Below are 25,256 nucleotides of genomic sequence, written 5' to 3' on the forward strand. Positions count from 1 at the left end.
CCCCCGACCTTTCCCTCCAAGTGAGGAGGGTAAAGCCCTGCCTGCCCTCCGGTGGTTTTCTGTGGCTCAGGCTCTGCAGATGCTGCTCCTCCCCCGTTTCTCTGCCCTGTTCTTTGAAGGGCGTCCACCAGCCAACCATTACAGGTGGTTCCTACCTTTCGTGAAATGGAGCTACTTCGTACATTTTAAGAAACTATCTGGGACTGGTCTTGGGGCCTGGGATTGCTGAAAGCATGAGTCATCTTCACGGGATGAGTTGCTAAGACCCGCAGAACCTGGAAACACCCTCATCCCTGCCTTTTCTGGATTGTGCTTAAAATCTGAAAGATGCAGGGAATTCTCCCCCTTGATAACAGAAAAAAAGAGTGACACCGGAGGGTCAGTGAATGCCTGATGCTCTTCTAACCCAGGTGCCCTCTGCAGGATACGGTGTTCCACAGAGTGATCTCACAGAACTCAAGTCATCGCAGCTTTATGGTATCAAATTCCTCAGTGACAACAGTATCAGGAGGGTGCATTTGCCCCACATTGGTCCCACTTCAGCTTCCTCCCTCAATTCATCTTGAACCCTCTGCCTTGGTGCCGAGGTTGGGCCTCACTGCCTCAGTGGAGCCCCTCTTTATGTCCCTTCACAGTGTGGTTGGGGCGAGACCAGGAATGGACCGGAAAAGGCTGAGAGGAGGCCCTGAGATGCTCCTTGCTCCACAGTCCTTTCCCGTGAGCCAGTGTTTTCCTCCAGGAAGACGTCCGGCTCCCCGACTTCCTGTGACCCAGGCACGGGTTGGGTGGGGAACACACAGGATTTAGGGCTGCCTCTCCGGCCAAAATGAGCTGACTGTGGGCCTGAATGGAGCAGAGGGAAAGGCAAGGGCTGCAAGCCAGGTGGAGACGACATTTTACTCCTGGAGGCTGCAGGTCCGCTTTGTTCTTATTTTGTTTTGCTTTCATTTGTTCCCACAATCCGGGAGGGAGAACGCCAGAGGCCAGGCAAGGTGGACCCCCCCCCAACCGCAGGGAAGCACAGGCCAAGACCCGCAGTCCACAGCCCCGGCCAGTGGCTGATGGGAGAGGAAGGTCTGGTTCTCATCTTGGCAGTCGGGTGGTCAGTAGTTCAGGAGGAATCTAGGAGAAATTGAAGGAGGTGGAGTTATCCCCTCCTGCTCCTTATCACTCCTTCCAGACTCCTCTTGACTCCCCCGAACCACAATAAAACCCCTCCGGTCAAGATGGATCGCTGCATCCGCCAACCAGACACTTACCTCCAGCTTTGGGCACAGGAGAGCTGACCTGACTTTTCTGGGAAGAGATCCGAGATTCAGGCAGCCAGGGAGGCAGCCCCCTTCCCAGCCACTGGGTGGGATTTTTCTCAATGTTCTCCAACCAGTCTGACCTCCACTCCCACGGGGTCAGGGAAAGGGTGGAAGTCAGAGAGAGGTCGTCCCGAGGGGAGGGAGGTGACGAAGCATCTGTTAGGGAGGGTAGAGATTTCTGTGGAGGGTTGGCCTTCACTCCTGGGGACTAGTTTAGGGCAGAAGATGTGGGGCTGCTTAAGGCATACACCTGACCCTAGACATAACCCAGTCCCACTCGGTCCATCACCCCAGTGCCACATCCCCAGGGTCCTCCGCCCCAGGGAGAGGAAGACGTTCATTGATTTCTTCAAGAGAACAGCTTGAACTCTCTTCTCCCAACTCGGCCCTGGCTTTCTGCCTAGGTAATTTCTGCTCTCCTGTTTGCCACAGTCCTGACTGCTTTTTTTTAGGGGGAGGAATGTAGAGTTAGGGATTGAAAGCTAGGTCTAGGGGATATATGTCCGAGGAAGGGAACACCGAAGGGGGCAGGGGAGCCCTCACTACTTGCCGTTGGCTTGGGAACGATGGTCCCAACCTGCTAGACAAACAAAACAGGGAGCCCAGCATCACCTCACCCGGCCATAGATGGGAGAGGAGGAAGGCTTTGACAGCTCAGCAGGATGTAAGAGACAGAACAGTACTTCCCACAGTGGACGAATCTGTCACTGGGCTGGGGAGGGCAACCTTTCCTGCACCCCACATTTGGTAAGAGGAAGGTCCTAGAGGTAGCAGAATGGACCATATAATTGGCTGCCTCTGGGCCTTCTTTTTTTTAAAAAATTTATTTATTTGGTTGTGTCGGGATACAGGATCTAGTTTCCTGACCTGGTTCTGAACCTGGAACCCCTGCACAGGGATCATGGAGTCTTAGCCACTGGACCACCAAGGGAAGTCCCTGCCTCTGGGCTTTTAACTTGCACAGTTTATCCTTGTTCTAGGTGATCTTGGGCAAGTTAATAAACCTATGGGACTTATAGTTCCCTCATTTGGAAAAGAGTGATAAAGAATATTCCTCAGAGAGCTGCTGCTAATGCTGAATATATGTAAGGCACTTGGCCTGGGGGCTGGGACGGAGTGACGATGGTGAGGATACTTGGACTCTTTGTCAAGGACAGTGATCTCACGTACCCGTGAAGACGCAGTCTGCCTCCCTTGGCTCCAGACCAAAGCCAAAGCTGTCCGCAGCCACGGCCAGGGCCCGGGCAAAGTGGGCATCAGCGAGGAAGGAGCCATCGGAGGAGCTGACCAGGCTGGCTCTGGCGCTGGGGCCGTTGTCCTCTGAGGCTGAGCCCCAGCCATTGGCCAAGGAGCCCTCGCTGGGGGTGGGTGTGAGGCAGGGCCGAGGTGGGCACAGCAAGCCCCTCACCTCGGACCCCACCCCTCCTCCAGGCCTGCCCATGTCCGCTAGGTCTGAGGCCGTGGGGACGCTGATGTAGCCATAGGTGATGGGAGGGGAAGGCGCCCTTGGCATCGGAGAGACACTGTTCCTAGGGAGAGGTCAAAGGGGAGATGGCATGCTGTTGGGCAGGGGCAGAAACAGTCCAGTGAGGAAGGTGGAAGGCCCACTCCTGTCTCCAGCTTATCTGTATCCTCTGGCTCCCCTCCGGCCACTCACCTGGGGGTTTCCTCACCCTCACTGAGCTCCAGGCACAGGGCCACCTCCTCAGGGGTCAGCACACTGTCCTGATCCTTCCCCAGGGACGACAGCGAGGAGCTGGACAGGCGGCTGGATGCTGGGCTGGGACCAGAGAGGGAAGAGGCCTGGGGGCTGGAGAGGTGGAGGGTACCAGAGGGAATGAGGGCGGGGACGGGGGCTGCTGGCGGTGGAGGGGAGGTGGGGGCTGGGGGCTCCACCAAGTGCCTGTTTGGGGTAAGACAGCAGGATGGTTAGTGCAGTTCTTCTGGTCCCTGCTGCCCCTCCCCCAGCCCCGCTCAGCAAACACCTCCCACATCCCCAGTGCCCCTCCCTGCTTCCTGACCCCAGGCCCTCTTACTGGGTCTGTTTACTCTGAGTGGGGGGTCCACGGGGAGCGAGGGGTACTGGGGGCAAAGGGCGAGTCATCAGCTCACTGGAGGAGCTGAGAAGCTGTGGTCCCAACGCTCGCCAGGCCACCAGAGCACGGGGCACAGCTCCTGGGGAACAAGAGCCTGGGCGTGAGATCGCAGAACCCTCACAGCCCCCAGGCCGAAGCTTGTCTGTCCCCACTCCGCACCGAGCCAGCCTCTTCAGGGACAGGAGAAGCCAGATGGAGGGGCTGGTGGGCCCCACACCACTGCCTCACTCCCTCATTTGCCTCCCAGGGCCCTCCACTCACCTGGGCTTTGGGAAAAGTTCTTGGAGCCTCTGTTGCCCAAGTCGCAGGCCCAGAGCTCCGCAGGGTGGCTGGCCCGGAGCAGTGGGGAGCTGTTGGCCTGGTGCAACTCTGCAAAACAAAGAGTTGGGGGGCTGGTTGCCAATCCAGGTGGGCCTTTCAGATTCCAGCCATAGGCTCTGTCTTCAGCCTGATCATCCACTTAAGCTTTTCTCTGAATCCAGAAAGAAGAGAAAATAATCTCCTTCCATCCAGGCAGCTGTGATATAACAATGGAAGGAGCACTAGGCTTGGAGTTAAATCACCTGACTCATAGCCTGGCTCGGCCGAATAGTAGCTGTGTGACCTCAGAAAAATGCATCAACCTTCCTGAGCCTGTTTTGTTTGTAAGCAGCCACTTCAAAGGATAGTTTTACCAAGCAATTGAAAACAGATTGGAAAGTTGCTGGCATCTAATAGATAATTTTAAAAACAATGCTGGGGATTTCCTTGGTGGTCCAGTGGCTAAGACTCTGCACTTCCTATGCAGGGGGACCGTGTTTGATCCCTAGTCAGGGAACTAGATCCCACATGCTCCAACTAACAGCTGGCTGCAACTATAATAAAAGATTCTACGTGTTGCAGCTAGAACCCGGTGCCAACAAAATAAATGATTAAAAAAAAACAACCTCTCTACTGTGTACATGACAATTTCCTGATCTCTGTACCCTCACATCGCTACCTCCTACTTTCATGAATTTTGACTCTGTGAAGGCAATCACTTTTTCTTTCCTTGGAGAGAATCTGTTCATTTCCACTTTTCATGTGGTATATATTTCACATGGCTCTGGATAGTCTTGTCCTGATAAACCCAGTGTCTCTCACTTGGAGAAATGAGTTGAGCTCTCAAGTTGAGTTGAATGAGGAAGACAAAAGATGGGAGCCCCAGACCAGCCAGGTATGACGGGAGAGAATCAGCTAATGGGAAGAGGAACTTTAGAGTAGGGCAATGTGTTGTTCTCACCCAGGTGAGGCATTGCCTTGCCGGTGGATATTCAATATGTGTTGAGTGAATGAGTGAATGGATGGATGATATTAGAGATGCAGGTGTAAACACAAGGTGAGAAGAATCATGTATGAGATGGCAGCTACCATCCGGCCCACATGGCCACTTAGGAGACAGGGCTCTGAATAAATCGTGGCAGTACAATAGCCCCGGCAGTGTGCACTGACTTCATCAGGCCAAAACCAAAATGGATCTAAGTTTAAGCCAGAAGAGAAACAGAGTGATAAAAGGAAGGGATTTCCCCAAGACCTGGACTAGGAGAACATCAATCAAAGAAGACAAGAAATAGCCTTCAGGTTAATGCCACATGATCAAAAGCCCAAAGCCCAGTTAGGAAAGGGGAGCAGAGACCAGGCAGGACTCTCGACACAGAGCTGTCTCGTCAGTCTAATCTAAAAGATGTGGGGGCCAGGATGGGCAGGTTCAGAGTGGGACGAAGCATTCATCAAGGATCCATCTGGGCCCTAGAAACCCATGTACAGTGGCCGGACCTTCTAAGCCACTGGATGAAAACTCACACAATGGCTAGACTTCCTCCACCAGAGTTTCCTTTTGTACTTTGGCTGGTTTAGCTTTTACTCATTTCCTTTAATTGTTGTATGACCCAGGGAGTTCTGGAGGCCAGCTTTGAGTGCTCCAACCCCCACTCTCACCCGCTTTGTCTTGTCTTGGGCCTGGCTTCTTGCCTAAGCTCAGAAGTGGGGGCACATGCTGTTGGTGTTGATTTGTGTGGAAGGTGAAGGGAAAAGGCTGTATTTATCCCAGCTCATTTTATTTCTTCTAAAGGATTTTTGGAACCCCACCGCCAAAAAAATAAAAAACAAAAACACACACACACACACACAAAAAAAAACCCTACTTTCCACCTTGCTTGGAATCACTTGAATTTAGTGTCAAAATTATTTGAATTAAACTGTTATCAAAGTGAGGTGGAATCTTGTTGGGTATACCTGAATTGTGATAGATATTTGTTTGAGTGAATTATTTAATGAGGATATTCAATATATGTATTGGCAAAGTGAACTAAGAATCTGACATAATGGATGAGACAGCTGTTGTCAGACTGTTAGTACAGAGGTGAAAAAACCCAACTAGGCTCAGATAATAAGAAAAAGGAATAAGCAGCTCAAGGAGGGGCACCGAGAGAGACTGCCACTGTTCGAAGACAAAGAATCAGCAGACTTTTGGACTAGGTGATAGCAGTAGGGGAGCTCCATGCCTCTGGATGAGATTTCCACCCCCACTATCAGGCTGTACTGCGTAGCCTGTGAGGTCTTAGCTTCCTAACCAGGGATTGAACCTGTGACCCCTGCAGTGGAAGTGCAGAGTCTTAACTGCTGGACCACAAGGGAAGTCCCTGTGGATGAGACCTTGTGGCTGTTGCTGTTGCCCACCAGCCCAAGGGAGTTACTATGCTGACCCCATCCTGGAGCAGTGATGGCGTGGAGCCGGATGGCGGAGAAAAGGGGTGTGATGAGGACCTAAATCTCTAAGTGAGATTAGGAAACTTCATCTCAGAATGGGAACCTTTCTTAACAACTGACCGTAGGAAGTTGCTCCTCTTTTGGGGCTAGCATTAATGTTTTCAAGTGGGACATACATTATATTCAAATCAGTGTGGTTATCCATGAAAAAGCTACGTTAAAAATGAGATTTATGCAAGCTCTCTTTAGCTGGTATTTCATGATCACAGAAGATTCTAATGCAATAGCTCTGAGGCAAAGCTGGAAAGGATGCCAGCTTTGCTAATATTTAGAGTCATAAAATTCTGGATATTGGCCAAGTCCTTAATCACTCTAAATCCATCTTTATCTTGATAAAAGTTGGATTATATCCACTTAACAAAACTGGCTGCTGAATGTTTATAAATCTTACTAATCAGTACAGGAGGCTCATGGAGATGGCAGAGAGTGAAGTCAGTGTTTAGAAATGGAGAAACAGAGTCAGCGGGAGAACAGTTTCCCCAAGAGTGCTCCCAGAGAGATTCAAAGTAACATTCGGAAGCAGATGATTCTGGTTTCAAATTTGAGATCTCCAGCTTATGGATGTAGGGTTTTAAACAAGCTACCCCATTCTGATCCTCTTTCCTTATCTGTAAAATTAGAGACATAACACCGTGCCAATATGTTGTGAGGATTCAATGAGATAACAAATATGAGTAAGGCACCTAACATAGAGTAGTTGCTGAATAAATAGAGACTATACTTATTTCTCTCTGGAAAGTCAAAGCAGATAGCCGGAAGTCAGGAGAGAAATCTGGACAGAAAGGAAATGCTCATTCTCTGGGATGCGAGGTGGGAGTCGGTACCGGGGCAAGACCCATACATCGTGCATAGCACATATGTACACATTACATAGTACAGAGGTCATGCAAGCCTGAGGTTTCGTGCTAGCACTAGCCACACTCCTCCAGGTTCTAGAATTACCCGTGTGCTGGTCAGGCACATTCATTAGACTTGGAGCTGGTAGAGAGCAAGGATTCTGTTTAGTATCACTGTGTTCCCCTATCCCACCCCTGCTGCTGCTGCTGCTGCTGCTGCTAAGTCGCTTCAGTCGTGTCCGACTCTGTGCGACCCCAGAGACGGCAGCCCACCAGGCTCCCCCATCCCTGGAGTGGGTTGCCATTTCCTTCTCCATCCCACCCCTAGTGGTGCTTATTCAGTATTTGCTGAATTGAGCTGACTGCAGAAACAGGGCTCACTGCTGGTGTGCAAAACCCAAGCAAGAGCCCCGTGTAAAGAAAATCTGAGGCCTAGGGCTTCCCTGGTGGTCCGGTGGTTAAGAATCTGTTGGCAATGCAGGGGCCATGGGTCCCATCCCTGGTCGGGGAGGTAGGATCCCACATGCCTCGTAGCAACCAAGCCTACTGGCCGCAACTACTGAAGCTCCCACAACAAGAGAGAGAGAGTCCGTGCACAGCAACAAAGATGACGCACGAATGAAAGAAGATCCTGCGTGGCTCAACAAAGACCCAAAGAAAGAAAGAAAAAAACCTGAGGCCAGCATAGTCCTGTCTGGGTGCACAGTAATAGGTGCCCATTAGGACAGACTGTGGGTAGAGGGCCACCCACGAATAGCACTGAGGCTCCTGTCCCCCATACACCCTGATTCAGGCTGTGTGCATCCTCCCATCCTTACCCTGCTTCTTTCTGGCCTTCCAGGCCTCTGCAGGGGCCAGAGACAAGCGTGGGGAAGAGAGGCCCCGGCGGCCACAGAGGCTGTCCGAACTGGGCCAGGGGCTGGAGAGCTGGGCCAGCTGGGGTGTGAGCCGCCTGGCAGCTGGGGCCTGGGGGCTTGGCCGGGCTGGGGGGCTGGAAGGCCCCTCGGCGATGAGGGAGCCATAGAAAGTGCTGGTGTCAGGAAGCAGGGGCACCCCAGGGCTTCGGGGATCCCAGGAGATCACTGCGGTAAAAAATGACAGGAGGGATTATGGTGAATGCAGCCCACCCAGGCCCCCCTTTCTCCAGCACCCCCGCTCAGCTGCTAGGCCCCCTACCCCCACCCCAGGGGGAGGGCATGCTCACAAGAGCGGCGACCGTCTAGCGGGTCCCGGGGGTCCACTCCCAGCCGACTGCTGAGGCTGCTGCTGCTGCTGAGGTCTCGAGAGCCGGAGGTGGAGCGCCACGTGTCCGCCAGCCAGGGGGAGTCGCTGTGATCCATCCTGGACAATGGGGGGCAGGGCAGAGAAGTAGGTGGAGGGAAAACGTGATAGGTCAAGACCTGAGCTCAGCAGGTAGCAGAAAGGGTAGAGTAGATGGCGGTACCAGCTTTATTCTCACTGCTTTTCAGGCCCCCACAGACTCCTTAAGATCTCTGATCTGCTGTCCCAAACGCAGCACCCCTTTCTTGTCCTGAGACCAGAGGACGTCCAAGTTGCCCCAGAGCTGGGAGGTATCACAGACAGATAGCTGTGTGCTGAGACAGAAAGAGTACACATCGGGAGCCAGATCTGGTGCTGCCTAGCTGTGCAACCCGGGGCCAGCTCAGTCTATTAGCCTCTCTAAGTCCTGGTTCCTCCAACAGTAAGACCTTCCTCACAAGGCTGATGTTGTAAGCTGAGAGGAAGAAGTGAGACATCACTCGGCCAGCAGTGCAGGAGTTTGCAACTGAATATTGGCTCCTGTCTCTAGCCTGGTTCCCTTTGAGTGGGGCGCCATGCCGGTGGGCATCAGACCAAAGCACTTCTCTGCCTAAAACCCTCAGGGGCTCCCCATGTACGAAGATGGAGCCCAGCTGCCTAGCGTGGCGAACAGGGCCCTCGTTGGCCTAGCTTCCAGCTCCTCAGCTTTATCTTTTGCTCTGATCCATCCTATACCAGAGGCCCTAGCCCAACCAAAAGACTTGTCTTTCCCTATAAATAGCAGGCTATTTCTTGCTATTCCCTTGGTCTTCCCTCTTTATTTCAGCTTTAACTTTTTTGTGTGTTTTTTTTTTTAAATATAATTGCTTTACAGTGTTGTCTTACTTACTGCTGTACAATGAAGTGAATCAGCCATATACTTACATATATCTTCTCCCTCTTGGACCTGCCTCCCACCCACCCCCATCCCACCCCTCTAGATCACCAGAGAGCCCTGAGTTGAGCTCCCTGTGCTTTATAGCAGCTCCCCACCAGCTCGCTATTTTACACCTGCAGTCAGGGGAAATGTGAAAGTTCCCCACCCAGCCCCTCCTTGTACTCATAACATGTTTCTGCACTCCCAGCTCGGGATTGCATTTATGCCAGTGTGTCTGTCTCGGCTAGACTGAGTGTTCTCCTGGCAGACAGCGGCTCTTCTAAAGAAATGAATGAACAAGGTGATCAGAATGGAATCTCCCTTGAGGAAAAGGATGATGTTCCAGGGGAGACAGGGAAAGTTCAGGAAGGCGCAGACTAAGCCCAGGAAGTAGCTGGAAGAGAAAAAGCAGGGAGCACAGAACAACACAGGAACACAGTATCAGCCAGCACAGAACCTTGCTCTGGGCTGAGAGACTGACAGCAAAAGGGGAGGCTGAGAGCTGGCCCTTAATAGGCGCTTGATACACTCCTGTTGAAAGATGCAGATGTGGAATGTGAGATCTCTCAGATGAACTCTGAGATACAGAGCAGGAGGAGGCGGGCAGAGGTGAAGTGGTTTAGTGCAAAACTCAGCCAATAGGAGAAAACAAAGGATGTTTTGTTTCTTAGTGTCTTGTCTCATAACTGGAGACTTGCTCTGGCAGCCAAACACACTCAGAGCAGATGGATGGATACCTGCAGGCGGGCTGCGTTATTGAGAACAAGGAGTAAGAAGTTTTGCATAGGGACAGAGTGCCCTCTGCTGGAACTGTGGGTGGATTAGTGTGAAAGAAAGATGCTTCATTGGGGGTAGGTGATTGCTGAACTCAAAGGTACCGCTAGGACGATGCTGAATGTACAGAGAGAATTAGAAATCAGACTGGTCCTCCTGTGCTAGTTATTCTCCATCCAGCAGGAGAGTGCATTAAGTATTAATGAGAGCTCAGTAACAAGAGCACCAGATTAGGGGTTCAGAAGGCAGGTACTGGCCATGTAACCTTGTCTGGGTGGGGCCACTTACCTGTCAGATGGGGTGATAGTGACATTAATGAAAGAGAAATTAATTCTCACTTGAAGTTCAGGGGAGATTCAGGTGTTAGGATGACAAATTGCCTGGCGGGAGGGGAGACGGGGCCTCCCAGGTGGCGTTAGTGGTAGAGAACCCGCCTGCCAATGCAGGAGATGTAAGAATCGTGGGTTCAGTCCCTGGGCTGGGAAGGTCCCCTGGAGGAGGGCCGGGCAACCCACTCCAGTATTCTTGCCTGGAGAATCCCACGGACAGAGCTGCCTGGAGGGCTACAGTCCATGGGGTCGCAAAGAAGTGCCTGGTGGGCTACGGTCCATGGAGTCGCAAGGAGTCAGACACAGCATGCAGGGGAGACAAGTGCTTCAACCAGCTCTCTGTCCCAGCTCCACTGTCCCTCGGCCCCTCCCTCACCTCGGCCCCTTTCCTGTCTCACCTGTGTTTTAAGATGGCATCTTCACTGGTGTACCTGTACAGACCTGGGAGAGGGCAGGAGGAAGGGTCAGCCCAGAGTCTCCAGCACCTGGCTAGAGGCCCAAAGCTCTGTTGCATTCTGGCAGGACCCAGGGAAGGCCAGCCAGTCCATCTGCGAGGGCGCGTCACCTGCTCACCTGGGCCTAGGCGCACCCCAGCTCGGCGCCGGCGGTGGATACACACGGCAGTGCCCAGCAGCAGCAGCCACAGCACGACACCCCCGCTGGCAATGACCTCTGGCCGCTTCAAGGCTGCCCACAGCTGCTCCAGGGTCCATGGGCTATGCGCACTGGGTTGCTGGGCAGCTCGTTCCATGGCCTGCTCTGTAAGGGAATTTGAGCTCAGGATGAGGCAATGAAGGTGGGCAGACAAGGGGGGAGGAGCTGGAAGCACGAGCAGGGAGAGAGAATGGTGGAAAGGAGGCCTGGATGGGTCTGGGTGGGGCCAGAGGGCACTGTCCTCACCTAATAGGAGGCAGACAGGGCTGCTGGGCTGCCCAGCGCCTGCGCCAGTGACTGCAGCCACTTGCACGCAGTAGGAACCTGACATGTGCATGGCAATCTCCAGCTGGGTCTGCTCACCCACCACGGTCCAGTTGGCCGGGGGCAGTGAGGTGTTGCCCAGGCTCCAGACCTGAAACACAAACAGAGATGAGCTTGCCCCGCTCCAAAACCATCACAGCAGTTAAGCCCCTTCATCTGCAGATCAGATTCTGGGTATGTGGCCACCGGGTCCTGGCGTTCACCTGGAGACACCCCCACATGCACCCACCCTTCCTATTTCCTTCTCCCCTACAGAGCGGGTGAGAGTTCTGTCTAGACTGACAGAAGAGGAACAAAAGCAATCTTCCGAAGTAGGTGTTACACCAGTGGTTCACACAGATCAGTGTGATTTAGGATCACTTGGAGGGTTTGTTAAAATCCAGATTGCCAGACCCATCTCTGACATTCTGACCCACAAAGCCTGTCAATGGACCAAAGGATCTGCATTCTAACAAGTTCTCAGACAATGCTGATGTTTTTGGTCCAGAAAACACACTCTGGCACCACTGCCTTAGAAACGGAGAGTCAGTCACAGCCTGGTTTGGTCCCTGTTCTGTTTTCCCTCACTTGTGACCCTAGCCTCAGTTTCCATGTCTGTAGACCTGGGATAACAATCCAGGATGGGCTGTGAGATGAAATGAGGTCATGTGGGTAAGCGCTTGGCAGTGTCTGGCAAAGAGTAGAGTCTGTGCTTATTTCTTAGTGCCCAGAGCCAGGGAAGAGGGAAGTCTTGGCAACACGACGGAGGGGTGTGTCAGCTTGTGGGGGGTACCTGGTAGCCACGGATGATGCCGTTGTGGTTTTCAGCAGGTGGTGGGACCCAGCTCACAAGGATACTGCTGTTGCCAGGTTTTAGGGTCACCTCCTGGGGAGGGGCACTGGGCACTGGGGGGGAGGGAGACAAGCTGTAAGGAATGCTGAAGGAATCCTCGGGAATCTCTTTTAGAGAAAAGAGCAGGACTGGGGACATAAGGTCCGAGCCATACTGACAAGAACAAGAGCTTCTCTCAGCTCTGTTTTCAGAGCCAGGACAAGAGGGGGTCCAGGAGTGGAAGCCACTATTCCTCTTCCTCCTGACTACAGAAAGGGGCTGGGGTGTATACCACTGGGTTCTGGAAGCATCTGTTCCCGACCTTGTTCAGGCAGCCTCAGGAGCAGCACGTTGCTGTCGGGGCCTTGAGCACGGCCAGAGGACGGTCTCACTTTGAACTCGTAGTCTTGGCCCCAGTGGAGGCCCCCAAGCTCTGCGCTCTGCCAGCCAGCCAGCAGGGCCTCTGCCCACGGGGCTCCCTGGCTCCCAGGGGCGGCCTGGGTCCTGAACAGGGCCGTGTAGGACTGAGCAGGTGCAGCGGGGCCGCTCACCTGGGGAAGACGGAGGGTGGGGAGGACTCAGGGCTCTTGAGAGCAGCACTTTCTGGAACTGTGACTGTTCCAGCCCTAGGTCCCGGGCCTCACCTTCCAGCTGAGCCATACAGCTGGCCCAGGCTTGGTGCCCTTCTTGGGGTCTGGGTTCAGCAGGGTCACGTTTTCCAGCTGAATGTGCACAGCCAGGAGCTCCAGGGGCTCCTTGTAGTCCCGGGGCTCTGGGAGCACACAGGTTGGGGATGGGCTCATAGGTCAGAGGGAAGAAATTGAAGAGTGGAGCATCCCTCAGCCACAGAGGAGACAGAACTCCCAGACTGCCCCCGTCATGAGCTCTCCAACGTCTATCCATCCTCAGATGGAGGATGATGATGATTTAGCAGCTCAGTTGTGTCCGACTCTTGCAACTCCATGGACTGTGGCCCACTGGGCTCCTCTGTCCATGGGCTTCTCCAGGCAAGAACACTGGAGTGGGCTGCCATTCCCTTCTCCAGGAGATCTTCCCGACCCAGGGATCAAACCCGTGTCTCCTGCACTGCAGGGCGATTCTTTACCAACTGAGGGTAAAGGAAGCCCTCAGATGGAGGAACCATCCCTAAATGAGGTCCCCACCACTCTGACCCTGATCCTGGGTCGAACCCCCACATCCCCTAACCCCAGCCCAAACCAGAGGGCACCACGCTAACTGGTGCCCCCCACCTTGGCCCTGGCCTTCGCCGAGCGCCCTCCCCTTACCCTGGATGGACACCCTGGCCACCCGGCTCTTCCGTCGTCCTGCACTGTTGGTGGCCACACACATGTAGGTCCCCGCGTCACTCTTCTCTGCTCTTGCCATCAGCAGGGAGCCTTGGGACACCTGTCAGGACCAGGGGTCTTGTGAAGTCTCCCACATGGGGAGGAAGGCCTAAGGCCTCACGGCTGCCCCTTCCTCAAATACTGCAGGAGACATGGGGCTGGGGGGTTGGGGTCAGGCCCTCAGGTGTGCACAGCTGTGGCCCGGACAGGATGAGGTTTGGGAAGGGGCTACACTCACCGAGTGCCGCCCTGGCTGCAGGGCCAGGGGTTTCTCATCCTTCCACCATGAGACAGTGGGCTCTGGGTGGCCCCAGGGCGGCTCGCACTTTAGAAGCACCTGCTCGCCCACTGCAGCCACTGTGTCCCGAGGCTGGACCTGGAAATCCTCCTGGAGGACTGTGAGGAGGACAGAGGGCTGGCACGCAGCAGGCCCCAGCCCTTCCATCCAGGCCCCACCTTGGCAGTGCCAACCTGCTCTGTATCACCTACCCTTGGGCTCTGCCTTGTGCTGAACTCTTCAGAGCCCCACCTCCCAGGTCTCCCATCTAGGACCGCCCCATACCCAGCCCTCCCCTCCCAAGGCTCCCCACCCAGGCCTCACCAGCTATGGACAGCCGTGCGCCCCGGCTCACTGCTGTGCCCAGCCGGTTGCTGGCCTCACAGGTGTAGACTCCCAGGTCCGTGGATCGGGTGCGGTCATCGTGGGCACGTCCCCGGGGAGGGGGCCTCAGAAGCAGGAGGGTTCCGTCTGGGAGGAGGTGGTGAACGTCTGGGGGCACCATGCTCAGGGGGTGCCCATCCAGCAGCCAGCGGATGGTGGGAGGTGGCTGACCTGAGGCCCGGCAGCTCATCCTGGCCGGGTCGGGGCCCTGGAACAGCTGGTCCTCAGGATGGACTAGGATCTGGGGTGGGAAATCCTGGGCCATGCTTCCTAGGGAGAGAAAAGGAGGTGGGGCCCAGTCCAACTACCAGTAGGGCCCCCAAACCCCTGCAAGTCTCATCTGCCTCCTAGTGTCTGAAAACGAGTTCCCAAATAACATACTGGGGACGTGAGGGCGATCTGGTTATCACATCTGTCACCCCAGGGTTGATTCGGCTGACCTGGCTGGCTAGGCGGGAGTCCCCTTCTTCCCTCATCACTCCATGTGTTTCCCTCCTGAAGCTATGCTAACAGGCAAAGAGGACGACCGTCCATGATAGAGAAGGACCCGTCTTCAGTCAAGAGTACAAGCTGTGCTCTCCTGCTAGCGCCTCCAAACAAGCTCCTAGATAACATGCTGGGAGGGAGGCGAGAGGGCCAGTGTGCATGTGTGGCTCGCAGTGAGGGCCCGTGGAGCTCTCAGTCTGTTTGTCTCTCTGTCTCACACTTAACAGCACCACCATCATCATCACCATTGTCTCTGCTACCCCCACCACCAAAGGGAAACAGAGGCGTAAGGGCCTCCCCCGCCTCAGCCAGGCCTTGGATCAGGGGTGCGCGGCTAGGAGCGGGGAGGCCCAGCCGTACTCACCCGTGAGGAGCAGGAGAGGCAGGGCCCAGTGGACCCCGAGGAGGTGCGCTCCTCCAGCGCCCATGGCTGCTCTCGGGGCTCTGAGCTGGTCCGCAGCACTTGGTCCTACTGCTCTGAGCTCACAGCGGCAGGGGAAGGAGGGGCGGGGCGGGCTGGTGGTGGTTGTTTGTGACCGAGACTCTGCCCCAGGAGGGAAGCAGCTTTGAGGAAACCGATGCTTCCTGCCCAGCCTTCAGGGCCTTGGAGAACTGGGAGGAGACCAGAGGAGACAGGCTCTCTGACCTTGACCTGCATAATCTCTGACTCTAACCTCAAACCCTAGTCTGGGATTTCCTAGAGGTAATCCTAACTGTAACTCCAGGAGTTTCGATCCTTTAACTCCAAGCCTCTAGTGAACCATTCAATCCCAATCCCAATTCCTTTGTTTCCCGATTACTCCTCACCCCTACCCCACTGCTCGAGTGGATTAGAAACCCAGCACTGAGATCTCAGGGCACGGGCATTCTGAGGCTAAGGGTAGAGAAAAGCGACAAGGAAGATAACGGCATGGGGGGGCAGTGTCTCATGTCCATTTCCCAGGGAGAGGTGGGGTGGTAAGCCAGAAGATAAGGAAGATAAGAGACTCTGGGACAGTCTGGGAGATGCCTATAGTTCACTCCTAGTCAGCCCAGAGACAGACAGATAAACTTCTGGGAGACCTTGGGCAAGTGACTTAAACCTTGAAAGTCAGTTTCCTTATTTGTAAAGAGGGAATAATAATAATAACAACAACAATAATAGTTCCTACCTTGAGAGATGGAATAAGAGAAGAGATGAAGCGTAAAATCAACCTAGTACAGTGCCTAATGCTTTGTAAGTGATCAGTAAAGATTAGCCAGTACTGTGATTTATTTTTATGCACACCCCATTACTGAAACTATTTGAGCATCCTTGGCTGGGATATTTTTTAGGCCCTGGAAGGATAGTTAGAGTAAATGACCTTTAAGAGTTTTTTCCAGCCCTGGGACTTCCCTGGTGGTCCAGTGGTTAGGAATCCACCTTCCAATGCAGGGGGTGAGGGTTCAATCCCTGGTTCAGGAACTAAGGTCCCACATGCGTGTGGCAAAAAAAAAAATAAAATAAAAATAAATCATTTTTCCAGTCCTGAAATATTGTGTTTATAGCAGACAGACCTGTAGCTTCTGAGCCTGCAATGTCAGCGCACACCCCGCTTCTCCCCACCCCCTCCCTAGAGATCCGCTGGTCTCCCCTTTCAGAGCTCCTGTTTACAGGTCTCTTCCTTCCAAATCTGGAATCTCAGATATTTCCTGGAGCTGTTCCCGGAAGACCAAGGCCAGGCTCTGGGGGCTCAGCGGAAGAATGTCCAGCCTTTGTTCCCCATTGTTCCTGGCCAGCTCCTTTGTGGGGCCCCTAACCCAGCTGACTGCCTCCCTTCCTCCCCTGTCCCAGCCTGGCCTCCATGCCAGCCCCAGTCCCAGCCCCAGCCCCAGCATTCATAGCCTTAAAGAGGAAGGCCTCCCTCACACCTTCTTCTCCCCTCAAATGCAGAACAAGTCTGATTAAGACAATCAGGGCAAGAGAACACCGTGTTCTCTATAAACTGGGCATTTCCAAGGAGAAAAGAACAGACAGAGTGAACGTAACAGAGTGTCAGAGCTGGAAGAATAGGAATTGGTGTCAGAGAATAGAGTTTGGTATTTCAGAAGTGGAGGAGCAAAGGGAAGTGATGAATTCCACGGGGCGTGCAGGGTATATGCATGCCAGGCAGAGCAGAGTAGAATTTATGGGGTCAAGGATCTGTGGGGCCAGCATGATGAAGGTGGTATTCAGATGGAGACTGAAGTCAGCCAAGAATGAGCAAGTATTAAGGAAATTAAATAGTTTTGTCTAGGCTTCAGAGACAAAGCAGAGCAGGCCTTTCACCTTGCCTCTAACTTGCCTGAACACCGCCCTGACTGCGAGTGCCCTGACTGCCTGATGCGAGTGCAAGACTTGTGGCACCATAGATAAGATAGGGGACAAATCTTGACATTTTTGAGCCCTTGGAGTGGGGGTGGTCAACCAAGCCCCAGGCTTAACAACATTCCAAGTTTTACAAGACAAACAAATAGCATTAACAAGAAGCCAGAGATGCAATTTGCTCAGATTGATGATGATATCAGTTTGCATCTGGGAACCCCAAAAAGCAATCTTTGAAGTCTCACATACTGAGCAGATGAGCTGCCTGGGACCTTTTCCCAAGTGGGACTCCAGATGTGCTATGACAGAGGACTTCCCAGCGCTATTTGAGTCTGGATGTTGGTCAAAACCCAATTTGGTGAAGTATCCTCTGCTGTTTCTATTTCGCCTTTCTTTTAACATTACTATACTGAAAGTAAGCTAGGTAATTCTCTAATAAATATTGGTATTGTTTATTTGTGTATAACAAGTGGTTTATTTTGTTAACATAACCTTTGAACCTGAGACGAAAGTGAAAACTTCTGCCAAACAACAAGGAAGGATGGATTTACTGCTGCTGCTGCTGCTAAGTCACTTCAGTCGTGTCTGACTCTGTGCGACACCATAGACGGCAGCCCACCAGGCTCCCCTGTCCCTGGGTTTCTCCAGGCAAGAACACTGGAGTAGGTTGCCATTTTCTTCTCCAATGCATGAAAGTGAAAAGTGAAAGTGAAGTTACTCAGTCCTGTCCGACTCTTAGCGACCCCCTGGACTGCAGCCCACCAGGCTCCTCTGTCCATGGGATTTTCCAGGCAAGAGTACTGGAGTAGGGTGCCATTAGAGATTTACTGCACATCCAGCCAATTTGGGATTTCCCAGGTCCAGAGCCCCCCAAGCCTGTCTGACTCCGTGACTGCCTGCCCTGCAGGAATGCTGCCGTTAGCAGTCCTCTCTGGTCTCTTTGGCTTATACATTGGACTTGCGGAGACTAACCAAGTTCTCTCCTAATGATTTAATGGCAGCTTGATTTGACTCAAATCTCTACACTCTAGGAAGATGGTGTGTTTCTCTTGAGGAAAAGGACAAGTCTCAAAGGAATTCAGATTCATGACTAGGTGGTCCTCAGGTGGGTAGGAATGGGCAAGTGACAGGGAGAAGTGCCTGGAGGCTCTGCGGCTGGGAGAGGACTCCCGGCCCCACAGTCACATGACCCCGCCCTAGAGATGCTGTCAACACAACCTCTTTCCATTCCCAGACTCTGCAGACCCAAGTGCTAAGAACTGATGGGGACTGAAGGGTCCCTTCACTCTGAGCTGTTCCTTTGGATATTAAGGCTTTCTCCTCTTTCATTTCAAGCATCCAGGGCCCTCAGGGATCCATGGAGTGAAGGCCAAGGGGACTTCCCAATAGCAAGGCGTGTCTGGATGGCTCCTAGAGGCCGTGATGCTAATTTCCAGCAACCTGCCCCCCACCCCCACCCCACCCCCACCTCCCGGCATCCGGATTGTCTCATTCCCACCCATTAAGGAAGAGCTGACAGTGTGAGTCATGGGAATGACGTTGGTGGATGGGAGCTGCCTCCAGCTGTTTCGAGGAGGCTCTGCTTTGGGACCCTTGTGATGTTCTGACCAATGACCACTTTAAACAGTATCTTCCTTACCCTCTGGTCTTAGAGTTTTGTGTTTTTGTAACTCTTTGATTGCTTGTAAGAGGGAAGAGAGAGGAGAGAGATTGTAAGGTGCTCTTTATAAGGACCCTCCAGAGGACTTTTCTTCCTACCTCCGGCTCCCGGCTTCTCTGGGTTCTTCTGTGTTTTCTGCAAATCAAGCCAGGGCTCCTGCTGACCAGGCTGGTGGGGTAAATGGTACTAATTCAGGTGGGGTTAGATGTTGCAGTCCTGGTTCCACCTCTTACTGGCAGAGGGACCTTGAAAAAGTCATCTCTGAGCCCCACTTTCTTCATCTGTAAATTTTCTGTATGAGGTTTGAGGACAGTGGTGCTTTGAAAACACTAGGTATGCGTGCAAACCAGCCCTTGAGTCTTCTGGAAAGGGTATAGCCCCTCGCTGACCGCTAGAACCATAGCCCCCACCACCCAGGACACTCTCTTTGGTTGTGAGACCCTTACCCTTTCTGTCTTCTTGTTTTTGGTTTGTTTCCCTCTTTGTGTGAGTTTGGCCCCAATTTCCAAATCCTCCTCTGTTCCAAGATGCCAAAGGTCAGAGGGAAGTTGAGACAAAAGAGAAGACAGGAATGATCTCCTCTTAGCCGAAGGGGAAGTTGTCCAGACATCATTTCACTGGCTGAGCTTCTGTCCCCTCATTCCTGGGCAATTTCAGTGTCCGTGTGGAAATCAGGTCTAACACTCACAACTCCACAGTTTCTTGACTTCCTTAGCACCAGTGTCTGTGAGTCACATCTAGATCACACATTGGAGATTGGACCAAGTGGAGATTTCAAAGGCTGTTGATGTCAATATTGGTCTGCTCATGTGTCCAAGAAGAAAAAAGACCAGACGAGTTATTGTACTTTGTGTTCAGCTTGTCAATGCCTAACTCCGCACCCCCACCCCCGCCACCAACTCGGCTAAAGAAATGACCACCAGGAACACACTTGTTGTTAACATGTTGGGATTCGCATGCATATTCATGAGGTGCCTCAGTAAGAAGGTGCATTTGTACTAAGTCAAGTCTGATTCTGTGACCCCATGGACTGTAGCCCACCAGGCTCCTCTGTCCGTGGGATTTCCCAGGCAAGAATACTGGAGTGGGTTGCCAGTTCTTTCTTCAGGAGATCTGTCCAACCCAGAGATTGAAACTGCGACTCCTGCTTGGCAGGCAGATTCTTTACCACTGGGCCACCTGGGAAGGTGTCAGAACCTATGATAAGATTTGGGTTTTGACTGGGTAATAGGAAGCAGAGCTTTGGTCTAAATTGGTTGCTTTAGGGGATCTGGGACAATTCAATGATTCTTTGCAGCAGAATGTCTTTAATAATTTCCTTACTATGTAGTATATCAAATGGTTCTTTTTCTTCCTCTTCTATTATAAACATTACTGCTCTGAATCTTTATTTTGTATGTCTCCCAGTATAATTAAGATTTTCTTTACAGAATACCTAAACCTAGTTGTCGAATTTCTGGGTCTGCCTTAGGGCATACAAACTTCAATTTCAGATGCTAATGATGAATTGTTTTCCAAATCAGTTGATTGCCCCAATGTCCTTAAAGTCACATCTTCATAACAGTTGGTGGATTTCTTAGTTTTTGACAATCTAGGATGCAAAATAATATTTTATTGTTGTCTTAATTTGCATTTTCCTGATTAAATAATAAAACTAAGCATCCTTTCAAGTGTTATCCACTATTTGTGTTTTTCACCTGAAAAGTATTTATTTCTATCTATTGCTCATTTTTTTGTTGCTTATTTGTCTTTTTCTCAATAACTTTCAAGAGTTTTATATAGCCTGGAAAATAATTCTCTGTGAATTAGAGATATTGTGAGAACAAGTTTGGCCTCATATTTTCTCTTTCTTTATGCTGTAATAGATGTTCTTAAATTTTCATAGATATATTTATTAATATTTATTTTATGTTTAGTGCATTTTTTTCTGTTTTTGAAGAAATTTTTCTCTATACTAAAATAAGGAAATATTCTCCCATTGGTTCTTCTAAATATATTCAAGTTTTACTTTTAAGTCTTTGATCTATCATGAATTGATTATTTTTTAGGGCTTGAGGTAGGGATATACTTTTTTTGTTTTCCAGGTGGTAACCAATTGTCCCAGCATGACTTATTGCTTAGTCCCCAGTGACCTGCAAGTATTCCTTGATCACACATCAAATACCCATATATACATGAATAGCTTGTTTCATTGGTCTATTTGTCTAATTCTGCACGAATCCCATGGTATCTCAGTTACTAGAGGTGTATAATGTTTTGCTATCTGGTAGACTTCACTTTCACTTTTCACTTTCATGCATTGGAGAAGGAAATGGCAACCCACTCTAGTATTCTTGCCTGGAGAATCCCAGGGACAGAGGAGCCTGGTGGGCTGGTGTCTATGGGGTCACACAGACTTGGACACGACTGAAGCGACTTAGCAGCAGCAGCAGCAGCAGAATGAATCCTCCTCAGTTACTTTTCAAAGCTGTCTTGCCTATCCTTGCACCTTTAGCTTATCAAGTCCTTGAAAACTTTGTGGAATTGAAATTGAATGCATAGGAAAAACTGACATTTCATAACATTAAGTCTTCCTATTCATGAACTTGTATACCTGTTAATTTATTTGGTTCTTCTTTATTTTTTTAAATTATTTTTTAAATATTTATTTTGCTGCATCAGGTCTTAGTTGTAACACATGGATCTTCTGTTGTGGCACTCACACTCTCTGGTTGTGGCACTCACACTCACTAGTTGTGGCCCTCAGACCCTCTAGTTGTGGAGCTGGCTTAGTGGCTCCATGCCTGTGGGATCTTGGTTCCCTGATCAGGGATTGAACCTGCATCCCCTGCATTGAGGGCAGATTCTTAACCACTGGATCATCAGGAAAGTCCCTACTTGGCTTTTCTTTAATGTTTAATAAAGCTTCATAATTTGCTCTGTATAGGTATTGCACATATTTTGTTCAAAGTATTTTTAGCCAAATTGTTAGACCTCCTGTTGAGATTATTAGCAAAGATAGATGGAAGAATCTCTACCAACCTGTATGCTTGTCCCTTTGCAATACTAGTTGTCCCTCCCATAAGGAAGCAGAATCTTTTCCCAAACACCTTGGAGTTAGACTGACCTTGTGAGTCACTTTGACCAACAGAATATAGTGGAAGTGATATGTGGAACTTCCAGCTCTAAGCCTCAAAAGGTCTTGCAGCTTCTGTTCTTGAAACATTGCCCTGAGACTATTATACGAAGGAGCTCAATTTACCCCCACAGAGTAAAAATGAGCTATTCTAGCTGATGCCTAAACCTGCTAGCCAACTGTAAATATCAGTCACTAGACTTGGTGGCAACCCTCTCCAGTACTCTTGCCTGGAAAACCCCATGGGCAGAGGAGCCTGGTAGGCTGCAGTCCATGGGGTTTCGAAGAGTCGGACATGACTGAGCGACTTCACTTTCACTTTTCACTTTCCTGCATTGGAGAAGGAAATGGCAAGCCACTCCAATACTCTTGCCTGGAGAATCCCAGGGATGGAGGAGCCTGGTGGGCTGCCGTCTATGGGGTCGCGCAGAGTCGGACACGACTGAAGCGACTTAGCAGCAGCAACAGCAACAGACTTGTGAGTGAGGCCACCTTAGGCTCCAGCTGCAGTTCAAGATGCCAGAGGATACAGTCACATAAATGACCTCATGCGGCACCTGCAAGTGAATTGCCTAGCTGGGTCCAGCCCTACCCGCTGACACAAAGAATTGTGATACAATAAAATGGTTATTCTTTTAGGTCATTCAATGTTGGAGTGGCTTGCTACAGAGCAATAAAGAAACGAGACATTGTGACATTATGTCTAGTAGTTTGTAGATTCCTTTCAAATTTCTATATAGAAAATTTTGTAATCTAAATGAATTTGTGGTTTTTAAATTTCTCATCTTTATGCATTTTGGTTTCTTTTTCTTGTTTTACCAGTACAACGTTGAAACCAGGAGTGAATATGAGTATCTTTGTTTAACCTCTTCATTTAAAAAGGAATATATCTAATGTTTCACAGTTAAGAATAAGGTTTGCTGTTGGTATTTTTTAGGTATTATTTATCAGGTTTTAGAAGTTTTTTATTTCTAGTTTGGTGATGCTTTTATCATTATTAAGTTCTCCAAATGTTTTTTCAGGTATCTAGTTTGTCTCCTTTAATCTATTAATGTTGTGGGTATCATTTAGGAACTTTCTAATTTTAAATTATTCTTGCATTCCTGGCATAAATATAGTTTGGTCATGATATATACATCCCTTTTTAACACATTCCTAGATTCCTTTGCTTACATTTGTTTAGGGTATTTTGTATGTATGTTTATGAGACTGGCTCATAATTTTTTCTCTCATACTTTCCTTGTCTCATTTTGTTATCAGTTTCACCAGTATCATATAAATGAGTTAAAGAGTATTCACTCTGTGTTTATTTTCTGGAAGAGTTTGTGTAACGTAGAAATTATCTGTTCCTTGAACAAATGGGAGGACCTACTTATAAGAGCATTTGAGCTAATGTTTGCTTTGTTCAGTTCAGTTCAGTCGTTCAGTCGTGTCCGACTCTTTGCGACCCCATGAATCGCAGCACGCCAGGCCTCCCTGTCCATCACCAACTACCGGAGTTCACTCAGAGTCACGTCCATCAAGTCAGTGATGCCATCCAGCCATCTCATCCTGTGTCGTCCCCTTCTCCTCCTGCCCCCATTCCCTCCCAGCATCAGAGTCTTTTCCAATGAGTCAACTCTTCACATGAGGTGGCCAAAGTACTGGAGTTTCAGCTTTAGCATCATTCTTTCCAAAGGAATCCCAGGACTGATCTCCTTTAGAATGGACTGGTTGGATCTCCTTGCAGTCCAAGGGACTCTCAAGAGTTTTCTCGCAGCACAGTTCAAAAGCATCAATTCTTCAGTGCTCAGCCTTCTTCACAGTCCAACTCTCACATCCATACATGACCACAGGAAAAACCATAGCCTTGACTAGATGGACCTTAGTTGGCAAAGTAATGTCTCTGCTTTTGAATATGCTATCTAGGTTGGTTATAACTTTTCTTCCAAGGAGTAAGCATCTTTTAATTTCATGGCTGCAATCACCATCTGCAGTGATTTTGGAGCCCCCCAAAATCAGGTCTGACACTGTTTCCACTGTTTCCCTATCTATTTGCCATGAAGTGATGGGACCAGATGCCATGATCTTCGTTTTCTAAATGTTGAGCTTTAAGCCAACTTTTTCACTCTCCTCTTTCACTTTCATCAAGAGGCTGTTTAGTTCCTCTTCACTTTCCGCCATAAGGGTGGTGTCATCTGCATATCTGAAGTGATTGATATTTCTCCCGGCAATCTTGATTCCAGATTAATTTCTTTTTTTCTGATTCAAATTCTGTTGTATATAGGATCCCCAGACTTGTTGATCTTACACATGGAAGTTTGTACTCTTTGACCAATATTTCCCATTCCTTTACCCCTCAACCCCTGGTAAATACCACTCTACTTTCTGTTTCTCTGAGTTTGTCTTTTAAAAGTTCTCTATATAAGTAATATTGTACGATGTTCATCTTTCTACGTCTGATGTATTTCACTTAGCATAATGCCCTCAAGGTCCATCCAAGTTGTCACAAACAGGAAAATTTCCTTCTTTTTCATCGCTAGATAATATTCCAGGGCATGTGTATACCACATTTTCTTTATCCATTTATCCCCTGATGCATGAATATGGAAACCTAGGTTTTCTGTATCTTGGCTATTGTGAAGAAGACGGAAATGAACATGGGGGTGCAGATATCTCTAGATATCTAGATTTCAGTTCTTTTGGATGTATACACAGAAGTGGGATTGCTAGATCATATGATAATTCTATTTTTAATTTTTAAGAGAAGTTCCACACTTATTTTCAGAGTGGTTGTGCCAGTTTGCATTTCCATCAATGGTGCACTGGGGTTCCCCTTTTTTTCCAGTCTCTCATCAACACTTACGTCTTTTTTTCTTTTGCTGGTAGTCCTTCTCATTGATATGAGGGGATATCTCATTGTGGTTTTGATTTGCATTTCCTAGATGATTAGTACCATAGCTTCTTTCTTTTTTTTTTATTAACTAAATCCATACTTTATTCGGATTTCCTTAATTTTTACCTAATGTCCCTTTTGTATTCCAGGATCCTATCTAAGATACCACATTACATTTAGTCATCTGTCTCTTTAGGTTCTTCTTGCCTGTGATGGTTTCTTAAGCTTGCCAGTGTTTTGTTGTTGTTTTGTTTTGATTTAATATTTTAAAACTGAATTGAGTACCACAGTTTCTTTATCTAGTCACCTACTAAAGGACATCTTGGTTGCTTCCAAGTCTTAGCAATCATGAATACAGCTGCTATAAGCATCTGTGTGCAGGTTTTTGTGTGGACATGTTTTCAGCTCATTTGGGTAAATACCAAGGAGTGCAGTTGCTTAATCATATGGTAAGAATAGGGCTTTCCTGATGGCTCAGTGGGTAAAGAATTCACCTGCAATGCAGGAGGCACCAGAGACACTAGTTTGAGCCCTGTGTTGGAAAGATCCCCTGGAGAAGGAAATGGCAACCCACTCCAGTATTCTTGCTTGGGAAATCCCATGGACAGAGGAGCCTGGAGGGCTACAGTCCATGGGGTCACAAAGAGTTGGACACAACTGAGTGAAGCACATGTAAGAATATATTTACTTTTG

The 25,256-nt window shown here is 49.9% G+C and overlaps 1 protein-coding gene across 1 annotated transcript; it reads right to left on the minus strand.

The window, feature by feature from the left end:
- Positions 1–456: 456 nt before the first annotated feature.
- ROBO4 (roundabout guidance receptor 4) lies at positions 457–15,104 on the minus strand. Its single transcript, XM_040255797.1, has 18 exons — positions 14,955–15,104; positions 14,045–14,374; positions 13,682–13,839; positions 13,384–13,504; positions 12,742–12,869; positions 12,420–12,648; positions 12,059–12,171; positions 11,209–11,377; positions 10,882–11,067; positions 10,707–10,749; positions 8,234–8,370; positions 7,848–8,111; positions 3,668–3,775; positions 3,347–3,485; positions 2,968–3,213; positions 2,481–2,839; positions 1,260–1,466; positions 457–1,122 (listed from the first exon to the last, which is right to left on the minus strand). Exons 1-18 carry the CDS (start codon positions 15,016–15,018, stop codon positions 1,112–1,114), a joined length of 3,012 nt encoding a protein of 1,003 aa, XP_040111731.1. The 5' UTR covers positions 15,019–15,104; the 3' UTR covers positions 457–1,111.
- Between the last annotated feature and the right edge of the window lie 10,152 nt (positions 15,105–25,256).

This window comes from Oryx dammah, unplaced genomic scaffold (assembly GCF_014754425.2).
Source record: "Oryx dammah isolate SB20612 unplaced genomic scaffold, SCBI_Odam_1.1 HiC_scaffold_15, whole genome shotgun sequence".
NCBI classification, from domain to species: Eukaryota; Metazoa; Chordata; class Mammalia; order Artiodactyla; family Bovidae; genus Oryx; species Oryx dammah.

Bases quoted from the DNA above. Each gene is read 5' to 3' on its own strand.
- ROBO4 (XM_040255797.1), bottom strand. From the start codon at position 15,018: ATGGGCGCTGGAGGAGCGCACCTCCTCGGGGTCCACTGGGCCCTGCCT. The intron at 14,375-14,954 runs GTGAGTACGGCT...TTCTCTCCCTAG, and splicing joins GCCTCTCCTGCTCCTCACGG to GAAGCATGGCCCAGGATTTC. The intron at 12,870-13,383 runs GTAAGGGGAGGG...GTGTGCTCCCAG, and splicing joins GGCCAGGGTGTCCATCCAGG to AGCCCCGGGACTACAAGGAG.